This window comes from Paramormyrops kingsleyae, chromosome 3 (genome assembly GCF_048594095.1).
Source record: "Paramormyrops kingsleyae isolate MSU_618 chromosome 3, PKINGS_0.4, whole genome shotgun sequence".
NCBI lineage: Eukaryota > Metazoa > Chordata > Actinopteri > Osteoglossiformes > Mormyridae > Paramormyrops > Paramormyrops kingsleyae.
In genome coordinates, this window is record NC_132799.1 from 7,743,183 (window position 1) to 7,757,377 (window position 14,195).

The 14,195-nt window shown below is 45.8% G+C and overlaps 1 protein-coding gene across 8 annotated transcripts in view; it reads right to left on the reverse strand.

Moving 5' to 3' along the window:
- The window catches only part of ehbp1 (EH domain binding protein 1), a 74,473-nt gene extending 66,266 nt beyond the window's left edge, over positions 1 to 8,207 (reverse strand). For 6 of the 8 annotated variants that reach the window (XM_072709526.1, XM_072709525.1, XM_023840681.2 and 3 more), the window contains exons 1-2: positions 7,835 to 8,207; positions 6,450 to 6,925 (exon numbers count right to left, since the gene is read on the reverse strand). In XM_072709526.1, coding sequence (XP_072565627.1) covers positions 6,450 to 6,553 — 104 coding nt within the window. In that variant the 5' untranslated portion in view covers positions 6,554 to 6,925; positions 7,835 to 8,207. The remainder of the gene's footprint in view (positions 1 to 6,449; positions 6,926 to 7,834) is intronic. The other 2 variants (XM_023840698.2, XM_023840688.2) reach the window with 1 other exon arrangement.
- Between the last annotated feature and the right edge of the window lie 5,988 nt (positions 8,208 to 14,195).

Here is a 14,195-nt window from a genome sequence, read left to right on the forward strand (position 1 = left end):
TGTTAATTTTTTAAGCACACGAGTCACTGTGGGTGCTGTACAAAGTAATGCTTAGGTAAAACAAAAGTTCAAAAGGCAATTACAGCCAGTGGTGAGTTAATTATCATAAATTCACATTTTTTTATCAAACTGTTATAATGCGTGACTTATAAGCCGTGAACTGGATTGTTCCAGCATCAATATGCTTGAAGATCCTGTCACATTGCTAACCTTCCTGAGGAAGAGCTTCCTCAGCTGATCCCATTGGCCCACAATGCATCTGCAGGAAGACAGATGGGGTGGGGGGGGGAAAACATCCAACATTAACCCTGCTTTAGCTCCCCCAGCGTCCAAAAAAGAGCACCACACCCTTTGACTATTTATAAATGCAGGGCAAACATCAACCCAAGGCAGGACACTATAGTACCTAATTTGCCCCCCCCCTCCCAACCCCACACTCCCTTTCCTCAGACTGGCCTTATCATTTAGCCACATAGCCACAATGACCCAAGCAAACAATTCCCATCCAATTTCTTCATCAAGGCACTGGAAATGCAACAAAAATATGCATCTTTCAGGCCAACAAACCAGTCATCGCATAAAACGGTGCACAGCAACCAATAACATTTCTTTCTAAATGGCCACATTTTTCTTTAATTTATAATGATAAAAAACACATCTCTTCAAACTTTGCCTTATCTGTGTAGGACTGCAGGCAGGTCTTATTAATGCCAGAAAAAGCCACAGCGATAAAATCGGTTCAAGGAGTTTCATCAGTGTTCTCTGTGTCTCTTTACATGGCTGTTGAGGGAAACCAACTGGTGCCCCTAACCCTATACAGAGGGCAACAAACAGCATAGCTGCAGGTCAGAGGGCACTGGTGGGTGAGACAAGCCGCTTGACTCGAAGCCAAATGGGTGCCCAGTCCACCGAGGTACAGGAACCAGCTGTCGGTCAGGTGGGCTCGAAAACAATGAGCAGCCAGCAACTCTAAGAACAGCAATGAGCTCCATCCAAGCTGAAGCACTGCCCGTAGCCCTCAGGACAAACTCCTGAAGTCCTACTATTCAACATATGTGCAACTACCCCCAAGACAAGAACACAACAAAAACCACAGCCATATTCAGGCATGAGATCAGAGATACTGTGGAGACTGCAAAAGCAAATAGGCAGTCCCTAAAAGAGGCAGAAACACAGCTGGACACGGCAGCATGGCGGAGATAACACCCAAACACATGGCCTCCATTTAGCAAAGCGGGCCGACCCAGTCTCTGCTTAGCGCATTTTTACTACAAGCACCAGAGGCGGGAGAAGAGGAAGCCAAATCCCAGAGCTTCCAGAGAGCTAGGAGCCAGGAAGCAGCCACGGCTGGTGTCGCACAGCTGGGGAGGTGGTCTTCACTGGGTGGGAAAAAGCAGTCTTTAACCTGTCAGGAATTCTGAGGGACTTATCACCACAAGGTTGCATATAGGAGTACATGGGTTCAGTCTGTATATGCAATACAGAGCCGTGTAAACGTCTCTGTGAGAATCTGGGTGGATTATGCATCTGCGCACCATCTCTCGGTGCCACAAAGGACGGGCAAGTGTGATCTTTGTTGAGAGAGGGAAAAGGAGAGAGAAGGAAGGAGAGGAGAGAGAGAGAATGTCATTTGGCACCAGTGTGCCCACAGAAAAGATGGCCCCCTTCTGCATGCGAGTATGTCTGTAATCTACCTCTACCAACCCCGTGGGGCAGCACACCAGCTGCACTTCACTGCAGCGCCACTCCGCAGCCACCCTGCCAAAATTACCGGCCGCCCTGCATGACATCGGCCTTCGTCGCAGCGAGGGGGAAGGAGGAGGAGGGAAGGGAAAGACAAGAAACATGCAACCAGGTGAGAGAGAGAGAGAGAGAGAGAGAGAGAGAGAGAGAGAGAGAGAGAGAAAAGCAGGAAAATGAAAAGGGAAGCTAGAGAAAGCAATAACGAATAGAGAGACAAGGACAACTGGCAAAGAAATTGAAGATTGGGGGAGAGAAGGCTTAAAGAAAGATATGACCCAGCAGGTTGGAGAATTTAACAACAAGTAGAGGAGAAACAGAGAGGAACGTGACTGACTGGGGCCAACAATGACAATGGGGCTAAAATTCACCCAGAACTAGGTTGAGTGACATAAGGATTAAGAATACATGTACATTAATTACATCACTTCCGCAATTAACATTTACAGATGATTCGACATGTGTGGTCTAATCGGATTTAATGATGTGCTGCTCACACTGTTTAATACAGTGCACAACATATTGTAGCATAACATACTGGATCAAAATGCAGTGAGAGGAGGAGGAAGAGAGTCACAAATTTACAAAAAGCGCACATAGGTTGAAAGAAGAGGCCGTCACTTAAAAAGCTTGCATCTCCACTACAAGTCTGCTGCTTAATTCTCTTGGAGTTGGGAAACACGAACCACTCATTGATCTATGGTTGCCTCCAGGTATCTGATTGGGGGGGGGGGGGGGGGGGAGACAAAAACGTCACCCCCACCAGGAGACGACAAGGACGAGCAAAACTGATGGAAGTACTTATTTGAATGGAGGATGAGCAAAGGAGGGGGCTGCTGGCATCAGTCCACCCACTAAAACATGGGGTCTAACCCTACACACAGCCAAGCAAGCAGAAGCAATTATGACATTTAGCCCAATGGAAGGGAGTCTTGAGCTATTAACAGTCTTGGCCCATAACGGTCCCCAAGCGAATCCTTTTGCTATTACCATGACTGGGTTTTATGGCTTGGCAGCAGCCTCATGTGACGTTGAGGCACAAGGGTGCTTCCCCTCAGAATACTTCACATTCTTACTCTCTGCAAAGCAGTAAATCAGGGCAGTCCTACTGAGCGCATGTGTACGAGTGCGGGCAGGCTCGCGGTGCGACCTTGAGAGAGCCGCCGGCAAGATCTTCAAACAGCAGTCAGACACCTGCACAAAGAGCAATCTTAGGGGGTAGGGAGAAGGGTGGGGGGGGGGGAGAAGAGCATCCATGCTTCCTGTAAGGAATGATGCATCCAGTTAAATATGCTCTTCCTTTGGGGCAGGTTGGGAGAGAGAGGGGGGGGGGGGTTCTGCTACAACAGCAGACAGGATGTATAATTATCTTAAGACGAGGTACCTTATAGGACAGCGAGAGAGAGAGTGAGGACAAGTAAGGGAGCGAGAAAGTGAGACAGAGAAACTGATGCAAGTTCCCCTATGCTGACTCAACATCACTGAATGCAAGAATTCTTGCCCCCCACCCCCCACCCCCACTTAACTGCAGAAAGCAAATAGTTGGTGAATTTCACACCCACGGTCAAAACACAAGCCAGTAACACCAGCAGGGAAACCGCGCAGCGCAAAGCAACCGCAGACAAACATGGATTTGGAGCAGAGTGGCGGCATGTTGACAGCGCCTCTCAAAGCAAACATGCGCACATGGAATCAGGGGCCTTGTCGGGACGAGAGCATCAGGGCCCCTCTCTCTGCACGGGCTTGAGAGCACAAGGCACTCAGCAAGGTGCTTAAGAGTAGCATGTGGACAGCCACCCAGTAAGAAGTGTTGGATGGGTGGCGAGCAAAAACAGCGACCTAAAGTCAGACACGAGCATTTTTTTAAGCTTGTAGACAGAGCCCTCACCCCCGAAACAAAATAACTGTCCCAAAAGGGAGTATCCAGGTCAGACAAGGACTCTCCTGTTATCAGCCAACTGAGATAAGCGCCCTCAAGTGGTATGAGGAGTTACTATTGTATCATTACCTCCCTGCTTATCAGTGGGATGGCCTTTGAAATCAGAGTCAGATGACAAAAACCCACAAGTCTGAATTTCACAACAGAAGTTGCCACGAGGCAGCATCCACTGCATCAGGCGCAAACCAGTTCATGGCTCGGCTGGTGAATCGGGTCACTTAACAGCTGATCACCACTGGCATCAAACACTTTCTTCAAAAGTTACCCTCACTCTGCCCAATCAAACTCCCCATCCGTCTATTTGACGAACACGAATGTCAAATTTCGTCATTGAGTAATAAAATTAACAGCTATTGTGCTGTTGCGTAGATGAGTCTGTATCAGGCTCACACAAATTTCAGGTAAACATTTTCTCACCCCTACACTAGTTGACAAGGACTGTTGAGAAATTCTGGCATACATTTGTTAGGTGAATATTAAAATAAATTTCAGTCACAACATTAATGCAAAACTCACGACAGGTGCTGACAGCAAGCTGAAAATAGTCACATTTTAGCACTTGACTAATCCTTACCTTTGCCCATGTTCTAAGACAAACTGGAACAGGTGCATATTCAGGTCAGGGGGTGAAAGTACTTAAAAAAACATGACGCAGCACTTCAGCTTATGGAGCGCACTATGCGCACTTCCTATAAATACACGTGACAGTGTTGACAAACAAAGAGCGTTTAATCTTTGGCAAGAATTTTCACTGGATCAGTGGTGGCTCAGCAACATGTTGGACAAATTTAACGCCAAGCAACACAAAGATGCTCATCGCAACAGAACTGAGCCTATTGACGAGAGAAAGCAAAGCCGTTTGACCATTTTGACACTGATCAGTTAACGCAAATGGATCTCAATCAACTGCATCACAGGAAACGATTAGTGGCACTTTTCAGACACGTACGGCTGCTTACAGGAGAGGCCAGTCAGACCTCAGTGCCCTACAGCACTTTTTAAGCAAAGAAAAAAAAAAAAGCACTCATGGGTTAAACCTCACTGCATCAAACTGAGTCATCCAGCACCCGGTCCAGAACATCCTGATCCAGTCACACTTCAGAATACACCACTTTCTGATCACTTGCCATTCCTATGTGCTTCTGGGTCACATTTTCACACCGTAAAGGATTTCTGCTGCCGCTTCAGAACAAATCTGACCAAGACCAACCAGAATAATGACTGATCCAAGAACATGACTAAGGGGGGGGGGGGGGGGCATGAATGTACACAGCTAGTAAATCACTTCTACTCTATAGTTATTCCTGATTCAGTAACACTGGCCACAACAAACTTTTTCCAGCAGAAACACACTCAAGTTATGAAATATCCAAACAAAGATGATGTGCTGAATTACCTCCCCTTGTTTATAATATTTATTTTATTCCTAATGCCAAAAGACATTTTAAAAAATGGGGTTTGAGAATGGGAATGAATCCATACTGGCCAGAAAGCACTGAATTAAGAACAGCTGCTCAGCTCTGGCTGACAAGTACAGTAAACGGATGAGTGACCGGAGACGACCTTTCATCACACTGCAGCTGCCTGCATTCACACACACACTTCAAGACAATACACCATCTTCAGAGTACTGACCACACAGGATTCCTAATCTCCAGCGTACTATGAGAGGTGTGTGTGGCTGGTATCTTGGCAACAGTGTTGGAACCTTTCTCATGCTGGCAGCTTTTGCTGGGAGAGACTTTGGGTCCAGAAGCACGCCATCCACATGCTGAGCAACCCAGTTATGACTAACCCCTGCACCCCTCTTGAGATTGCCAACAGCTTCTCACAGTAACCTGATCAGTGATCGACAAAGCATGCTCCTGGGGCCATGCCTGTGTTTGAACTGGAACTTTCCACAGAGGCAAGAAGGACAGGTCTCCTCGACCTCTCTTAGCACAGCTTACACATCAAGATCAAAGCTGTCATCTTCACATGCATCACCCAGAGGGCTGGGTCTCTCTCCAGACAATGAAAACTCTCATTAAAGTCATAAAGAAGAATTTTAAATTGCTACTACGATTCCATCCAAATAAAGAGCAAAATAAGCAAGTCATCCCCACCTCTTTTTAAGCACCATAGGTCCAGCTTTACACCAGGGACATGGGTTAAACTGCGGGGGTTGCCATGGTAAGGCATCACCTGGGATGGCGAGTCACCACATTTACACACACATCCCGATCATGCTCGCAAAAGCAGTCAAAACCTAAACGCATCTTTAGATACAAGAACGGTAACGCGTAAATAAACACGACACAACAAAATAAGTACCTCTTTATGGAACTAAACTAACCATTACCAGACAAGGCCTGGACACAAAAAAATCCTCACAAGAAACAATGGAAAACTCATAAAACATTTATGTAATTCAGAAAGGTAGTTAAAACAGACTGGTGAGCAGCTGTGGCCAGGCGGCAAGAAACTAAGCGTCTGGAAAGACTACTTGAGTAGCACCTTCTCAGCTCGCTTCACTCGATCTACTGTCCTTCAGACACGTATCCAGTTAGGCCGTTAGCTTGACCTGACATATTAAACCCTGTTTTACACACCCTCGTGTTAAGATGGTGGGACACTCGGCGTACCGCGGAGCACCTTCGCTCTGTGGGGAGCCACCCGAACCGGAGAGGCACGTTCCGCGGAGACAGCGGCTCGAGCGCGGGGCCCGCACTTCGCAGCCCCGAGCCGCCGCCGGGATCACGCTTAAACGCTCTTATACGGCGCCACTCACCATTTCTTTGTGCATTCCACCATGAGCTCCTGGTAAGAGGCCACAAACTGGAACTTGGACGCATGCTTCCCAACACGCTGTAATCTTTTCCACACCGAAGCCATATTTCCTTATCCGCCGATATTTTGTGCAATCCTTCGCTTCCCTTTGTTCGGTCGCTTTAAAAAAAAATCTTTGGTTGCCGGCGTTGCAAAAGTATCCAACAATCTTCGTCAGTCGGTGCACGCTCGTCGCTTACATTTTAAAAACATGAAATAAAACGTACAATGAATCCTATCGTAGGTGATCTCGCTGAGGTGGCATGTCCTCGATGTCTCAGGAGGCCAGCAGATTAAGGGACATGAAATTTCCCCAGCGACAGCAGCCAAAACTGACAGGACCAAGCATGGTTATGGAAGAAAGAACTTTCCCCAATCCTGTATCTTCTAGCCGGCCAGACATTCCTCTCGTCCCCAAAACAACCTGGGGTCTCCAACCTATTGAAGGGAAAACGCACACAGTACACTCGATGACAAAGGAAAATAAAAAGAGAACAAAAAGCCCAATATATTCTTCAAATCTCCGCCTTGGCACAGTTAAGTGACCTAACACGCATCCCTATGTCGGTTTAACTTAATTATCTTCTCGAATAGAGCGAAATTAACATCTCCAGGATTCATTTAATGAGCAATTCATTACATTCTCATTTTCAACTAGGCACTGTGATTTAAAAACGTAAACCAACTTTGAGGTTATTAGTCACGGTATTGCCCAAACTTCTGTAGTTTGTATCAAATCTAACGGAATATCACGCCATATTAAATTTTCAAAATTTAAATCCAGTTCCACGCCGTGCAACACACAAAGCCGAGTTATCCTGGGTGTTATTCTGCAAGAATGCAAGCAGTTAGCACATCTGGCAGATTGTTTTCAGGTTTATCAGATGGCGAACTGCCCGTATCTAGCGGGCTGTCTGGCAGACGAAGGCACTGATTTGAAGGGGAAAACAGTGCACGTCCATTTTTGCCTACAATGCAATGTAACACTCGCGCTGTCAAGCATACAAATAGCAGGCTCGTGATCATCACGTAGAAGACCGATTTTCATCGCCGTCCTCCCCGGAGACCCAGATCCTACAGCCAGCGTAGCTCAACCCACAGCTGCTACATCAACATCGGCTTCCGTTCGTCAACTAGGATACGCGCTGATTCATACGCTACTTTAGTGTTGTGGCTGGTTAGCCTAATTCCACGCGACCGACACACTGGATAGTTGTTACTAGTTCGTAGCCGCTAGCTACCCGGCTACAATGGAACTTTATTAAGCCCGCAGCCAGAAGACAAGATTGAGCTGACAGGAGTTCACTTTCCAAAAGCATACACCAATTTAAACATTGATCAGCTTACCTTTTTTTTTGTTTAATCCGCCCTCTCGCCTCCAGACTTCGTGTCTGGGAGGCAGCTAACTGCCAGCCACTTCTGCAGTATCAGCCATTTAGCGAGCCAGCTAAAGGAAGGCACCCGCAGGAGGAGTCAGCCCACAGACACCGTTCACCCTGTCCGGTTATTTCAGCTGAACATAAGAGACACTTGGGATTTTCTCAACCAACCGCTTCACAATAAAGACAAGAGAACCCCAACACCAAGGCTGCAAATTCTAACAAACTCGACAATTAAGCATCCATCCATTTTTTCTGTACGTTTAACGAAACGCTAGTTAGCCAGCTAACGCGCACGAAGGACCGCCCCCTGCATCTCCCATTGGTGCCTTTTTGCGAGTGTTTACTCACCCCTCTCATGCAAACTCTCCTTTCACGCCTTAGTTACTGTGCGGCGTTTTGATTGGCATATCAAAGCGTCCATCATACTATAAAGCCCGCCCACAATCACCAGCACGTTCGCGTTATTTCGCCGCAATGTAATTTACCCAGCCACTGCCTTGATTCATCATTGGTCGAATCTTAGTACTAAGAGTAAACTGTTTATGCGATTATAGTTTCCCTGTGGTGGTTTACGATGCCTATCAAAACCGTTCCCGAGGTTTAAAGTGTCCGCAGACTTTGCTGCTCTTGCGGCAGTACGGTGACGGGTAGGTCAACATGCGGTCTATGGTTTAATACTGCTACCCTACCAATTTAGGAATCAGGCTTCAGTAAGTCATTGTAGCAGTACCGAAGCACAATTTCCACAGTTTACATCTGCGTATTTCTGGAAAATATAACTAGCATGTTTCCCTGTATGAGCGTTGTCCTGAATTACCCTTTATGTACAGGCTGCATTTAACCTTGCTCCCTAATGTATGTGTTTTGCCTGTCACGAGCTATTGATGTAGATACTATAAAGAGTGCACTAATGCGAATAAAATGTTAATGATCGACCGTAGGGTTGTGTCGGTTCTATTGGTGAATTGTAGAGAGCACAGAACAATGTAAGATTTAAGTAATATGTTATTACATTTTACTCCTGCGACCAGGGCCAAGGTAAGCGCTTTGAAGATGAAAGTATGGATGTATAATGACATTGTAAAAAAGGGGAAAACATTTCTTTCACCATTAGTTGTTCAAGCACTTGAATGTTAAATCAGCAGGAATGTTAAATCAGCAGGAATGTTAAACCAAATTCCTATTTCTAATTAGTTATAGTTAAGAGTCCTACATGTTTCGGTAGTTGTACACCTGACACTTTTTATCCAAAGCAAATTTTCTACATTTATACATTTTACCTGAGAAATTGAGCTTAAGTGCCTTGCTTAATTATACTATTGCGGAGCCTCTTTTGAGACTTTCGGTAGCAGCCTTCAAGGTATGAATTTATGTCCTTAACCACCCAACTATATGCTGCGTCAGGGCAGGGCTTCAGACCCCCTGCACTCGGCTATTAGACCATACAGTTCCTATTGTAGGCACTGATGCACACTAATGTACAAGAATAATTTTCTAACCTGACATGAGGTACTGATGTCATTCTGTGTAAAACGAACGGCGCGTGAAAGTACATGTCTGCATTCCCGTTAAACTCGTGCCAATAATTTTGCTTCCTGGAGTCAAATCAGCACTTGAGGAGATTTTTCCCGAACACAATGCAGCTTTTATGACTCATAATGCGGGAGACAGTCCCTGTTTTTGTTCCTTCTCTGCTTTGTTTATGCCTTTTTATTCCCTGTCATTTTTTAACTGCCCATGTTCCTGTTTCCACCCCATCGAAGCTCTTTGAATCGCTGCTTCTTCGGAAAGGTTTTCCCAGAGTCGTCCTCTGTCAACCCGGGCCCATGCAATCATACATATACTTATAGACACGTGATTCACATTTGCAGTTTGGTGTTTACTTCGGGGGATTGCATGTAATAAGTCACTTTGTTTCCATTTAAACAATTATAAAGGAATCAATATAAAGTGGTTAGACACGGTATCATATATAAAATGGAGGTGTGTGGATGTATCCGGTTGGTGGCACCCTTTTGTAAAATCGGCAGAAAGATTATCAAATGTCTCGGTATGCATCAAAGAATGCTTTGATCTGAAGAGGGTCTCACCCAGAACACTGCCCTTTCTGTGTGAGAGGCAAAGCGCCCCCTTTGATACGCGGTGTCAGAAGGCAGGACGCGCACAGTCAAAAGCATGTAGTGGCCCGATCTTACTGGCACGCAGTAAACAAAGCCCCACCAGTCCCGGAGGAGGTCAGGAGCCGCTCTGTAACTGAGGTACATTTCAGTATTCATTAGGCCAGTTTCATGCAAAGCACCTCCAATAGCTTACAGTTTTTAGACTTCATACACATAAACAGCTGTGCATTTTTTTTAAAAGAAATTCATTCAACACCTGCCTTGTTGGGCGTAACGGCGGGGCCGCTCCTGGGAATCGAGACCGCAACGATTTAGTCATACGGCCAGGTGTTTATGAGCTATGCCGCTTAGTGCTTATGACTGTACCTGTCGACTTTCTCCTTACGGGTTTGCCGATCAACGCGATCAAAGTTGGCACTTCAGCAGTGAGCCTCTTACCCGCCGCTAGTGCTTAGCGTAACTCGCTAAATAATCATCGTGCGGTGTGGAATTTAACCTGCCTCCAGGCTGCGGTTGCTCAAGCCACGCGAAACGGCCTGGAATTCAGCCAGAGAAACATATTCGTTCATGCTCTACTTTAAAGCAAAAAATATGCGCTTGTATTTCAGGTGACTGATGCTGTTGTTCAGACATAATATGGCGCTTCATACCTTCACAGAGCTCCTAGATGAACTAAGTAGGACAGTGGTTGTGAGCATATGTTTGAAGCACATGGATGTGCATCATTTGTGAATGTTTGTTCTTCTCCACATTGAATGCAAAAGAAAATAATGTAAGTATTTCACAGGAGATACTTATGTAAACTAATGCTCCATTAACAAAGAAGTACATTTTCACTTGTGGGTGCAAAGCCAGAAGATCTACATTGCAAATGCACTTGAACTATATCAGGCATGGTCTAGTTTACATATTTCTGACGATCGTTGTCTTTAAATATCAGTCTGTAGGTGCATACTACCTTGCAGCTATACTGTACCGTATCGCGTTTTCATCTTCCAAGCCCGCCGTTTCCTGTTTGCCTCCCCTTGGTAATACGAGCGTTACACTGGCCTTTAAAGATAAGCATCTTTACAGTAAGTGATGCCACATCGAGTCATGATGGACTCGAGTCTGGCAAGACTCCAGGCCATTCAGGAAGTGGAGAACTCTCAGACGGGTCCTCCTGCACTCAGGATAAAGGCTGGGGAAGGATGCATTTATGCCGCCTCTCGGGGAGGCAGCAAACAAAAGATGGGAAACGTATACCCATTCCGCTAGAGCCTGCGGGTCTGCGCCATAAAGGGGGAAGGAGACCCCCGGGAAAAGATTTCTGCTTTCGATGCTACCTAGCTAGACTCTGGAAATGAGAAGACAGAAATGGGTTCGTCTTATAGGATGTCAGCAGTTGCTCAGACTGTCCTCTGATCTCTTTAACAACCTCATTAAAACAACGTGACTAGAACGAAGTATGATGTGACAGAGAATATTTATGTACGGAACAATTTTATATCCGCTTTTCTTTACAGTGGTTAAGCATAAACCAGACTAATAGCAGAAGGGCTACAGTTAAATTTTTGTCTTCTCTTTTTCTCCTGTGAAAGTTGATGAACTTGTAGCTGCTTGTTAATAGCTAGATGGGAGTAGAATGGGTCGGAAGAGTTTAAACCACCACAAGACGTGAGAATCCGAGAAAGAATGGGTATTTTACTGGTGGCTGGTTTTTCCCTTTTTGGGTTACTGGGACAGTGCAGAAATGGGGTCAACACAAAACCAGCAGGGCATATGCATACAAAAGAAATTTTATATGGGTGTGAGTTAAGAGAAAAGGTTATAACTCGGGCATGGGTGTGGGGGAGGGGGGTGCTGTCAAGCAAAGGGGGAATGATGACATTCATGGTCTAAGATCTGGGGGGGGGGGGGGGCTGAGAAAAATTAAACATTTATTTTGCAGATACTTTAGATGTGTGGATCACAGATCATGGTCAGCTTGTCCCTGGAGTGATTGTGCTTAAGTGCCTTGATCAAGGGCCCAGTGGTGAAATTTCCTCTGCTAGCCATGTGATGTGAACCAGCAACCTTTTGATCGCGGGCACAGAATCCTGACCTGCAGAGCCACTGAGCCGTACGCTACCCCACAACCACACATTTACTGTATAGTACTGACACAACTAGGAAGCAGTTGACCTGACTGAGCACAGCGCTCCCAGTGACCTGCCCCCCATTAACATTAACACATGAATGATCAGCTCTCTTTATTGATACTATACAAATTCTCACATTGAATTGCAGAGCTACTCTGCAAACATTTAATCATCATCAAAGTACAAGTACTGCGCTTTGGAGGTGAGACCACAGAACAAGGCTTTTCAGACAGGAAACCAGGGAAATTGGGAGAGAGCTATGAATGCGAGATCACACAAGTAATTATGAATTAAGTACCGACTGGCTTTGCCTTCTTTTTCAGGAATGGGTTCCCGCTTGAATACTCTTGGCACCAACCATGAGAATTGTACTTTATTATTTCATTTTTTTGTGTTGTGTGAATCAATCAAATGATAATGCCAACATTTCTCTGATTAATGAAACATCCCTGCAGAGCCTTGCAAACTACTTAATGGACCACAGGTTTGAAAGTCCTGCATTAGAAAATAACGAAAATAAAGTCTTGGTATGTGAACAGATCTGTGAGATGTGTCGAGTTTGTCCACATAATGTTGGGGGGGGGGGGGGGGGTTAAAGGGCACTGTGGACGCATCTGGAAAGAATTAGAGGCTTGTTTTCTTGACCTACCTTGACTGCAGAGCCACCGATTGTCTCTCTGGTCCCTTGAAAAGTAGTGACTCGCAGTTGAGATTTTACACCCGTGAGCTCAGTCCAACACAGGAAACTCATGCTCCTCTCCCACCCCCAATTTTTCATGTCATATAAATAAAAATCTAATCACTGGTTGGGCTGGAGCCTCTAAGGAGATGAGAGCAAGAGAAATTACAGGGTTCAGTGAGTCCCTCCAGATTTCCTGGTACTGAACCTTAGGTAACATTCATTGTTTTAATTATCAAATACTGTCAACTGCTGCAGGACAGAAGGACTTGAGAATAGGAGTAGACTGTAGAAATACATAACACACTTCTTTATCTTAAATATCTATATTGTTTTGTATCTATTCATATATGTATCTTTAAATATGCAAAAAAAACAAAAGAAAAGCAGAGGGACATGACCCTTGAGAAATTGCAAGCCAGGTCGAGTTTCTGTGCTGTTTAATCTCCACGTGCTAATTACATCCCATTGTCTTTCCCGGGTTTTCCAGATGAGGACTCGGCTTCCGAAAACCCCAGAGCTGCTGCCTAGGGTGGGGGGGGGGGGGCTCTTGAGCGGCATGCTGGGAAGCCTTTCTGCAGCGGCATTAATATTCGGTCAGTAGAGCAATAAGGACGGTTGGGAGGCGGAGTCTCCCTATGAAGTCAGTCCTGGGGAGCACATCCATTGGCTGTTGGATATCTTGGGCGGGCTTTAATAAAGGATGCAGGAAACATGCTTTCAGGCACGGGATGCAAAAGCCTCCCTAGGCCACCCCAGACCTGCAGGAGCTGAATATTAGAAGAACACTCCACCAACAGGCCCTCCTTGGCCCAGCAGATCATGTGTCCCATGCTACCAGCGGCGCTGCTTGTCTGCAGAGTGCAGGAGAAGAAAATAATCGTCGGGTGAGCAAGATGTGGTGGGGGCGTGGGGGTCACATTTCAGCTGTCCGAACACGAAAAAACAAAATGCAAAATATGCTGCGGCAGCTCATGAAGACAAAGGCGGCGCGTTTTTCAGGAGGTGGTGAAATTCTTGTCCTGAGGGAGCACATTCATCACAGCATGTGGCCCACGCAGCGTCACATTCCCTAGGGGTGGGTGGCTGGGCTGGGCCCGGGGGGGGGGGGGACTTCAACATGCGATAGCAGTGTTAATTTTTTTTCCCCATGAGCCCGGACTCTTCGCCGGAAGGCCCTCACACTGACGACACGTTGGCTCTGAATTAAATTGCACTTCCTGATTTATTACGTTTAAAAGGGAAGAGAACCAGTAAATGACGCCCAACCAGCAGGTCTGACGATGAAATATAACCATCATTTTTCACCTTTGAGTACAAAAAAAACATTCAGGATTTATAATTCAATAATTTTCTCAGGAAGGAGCCTTATCCAGAATAGCCTAAAAATGATTACTACCACTATCC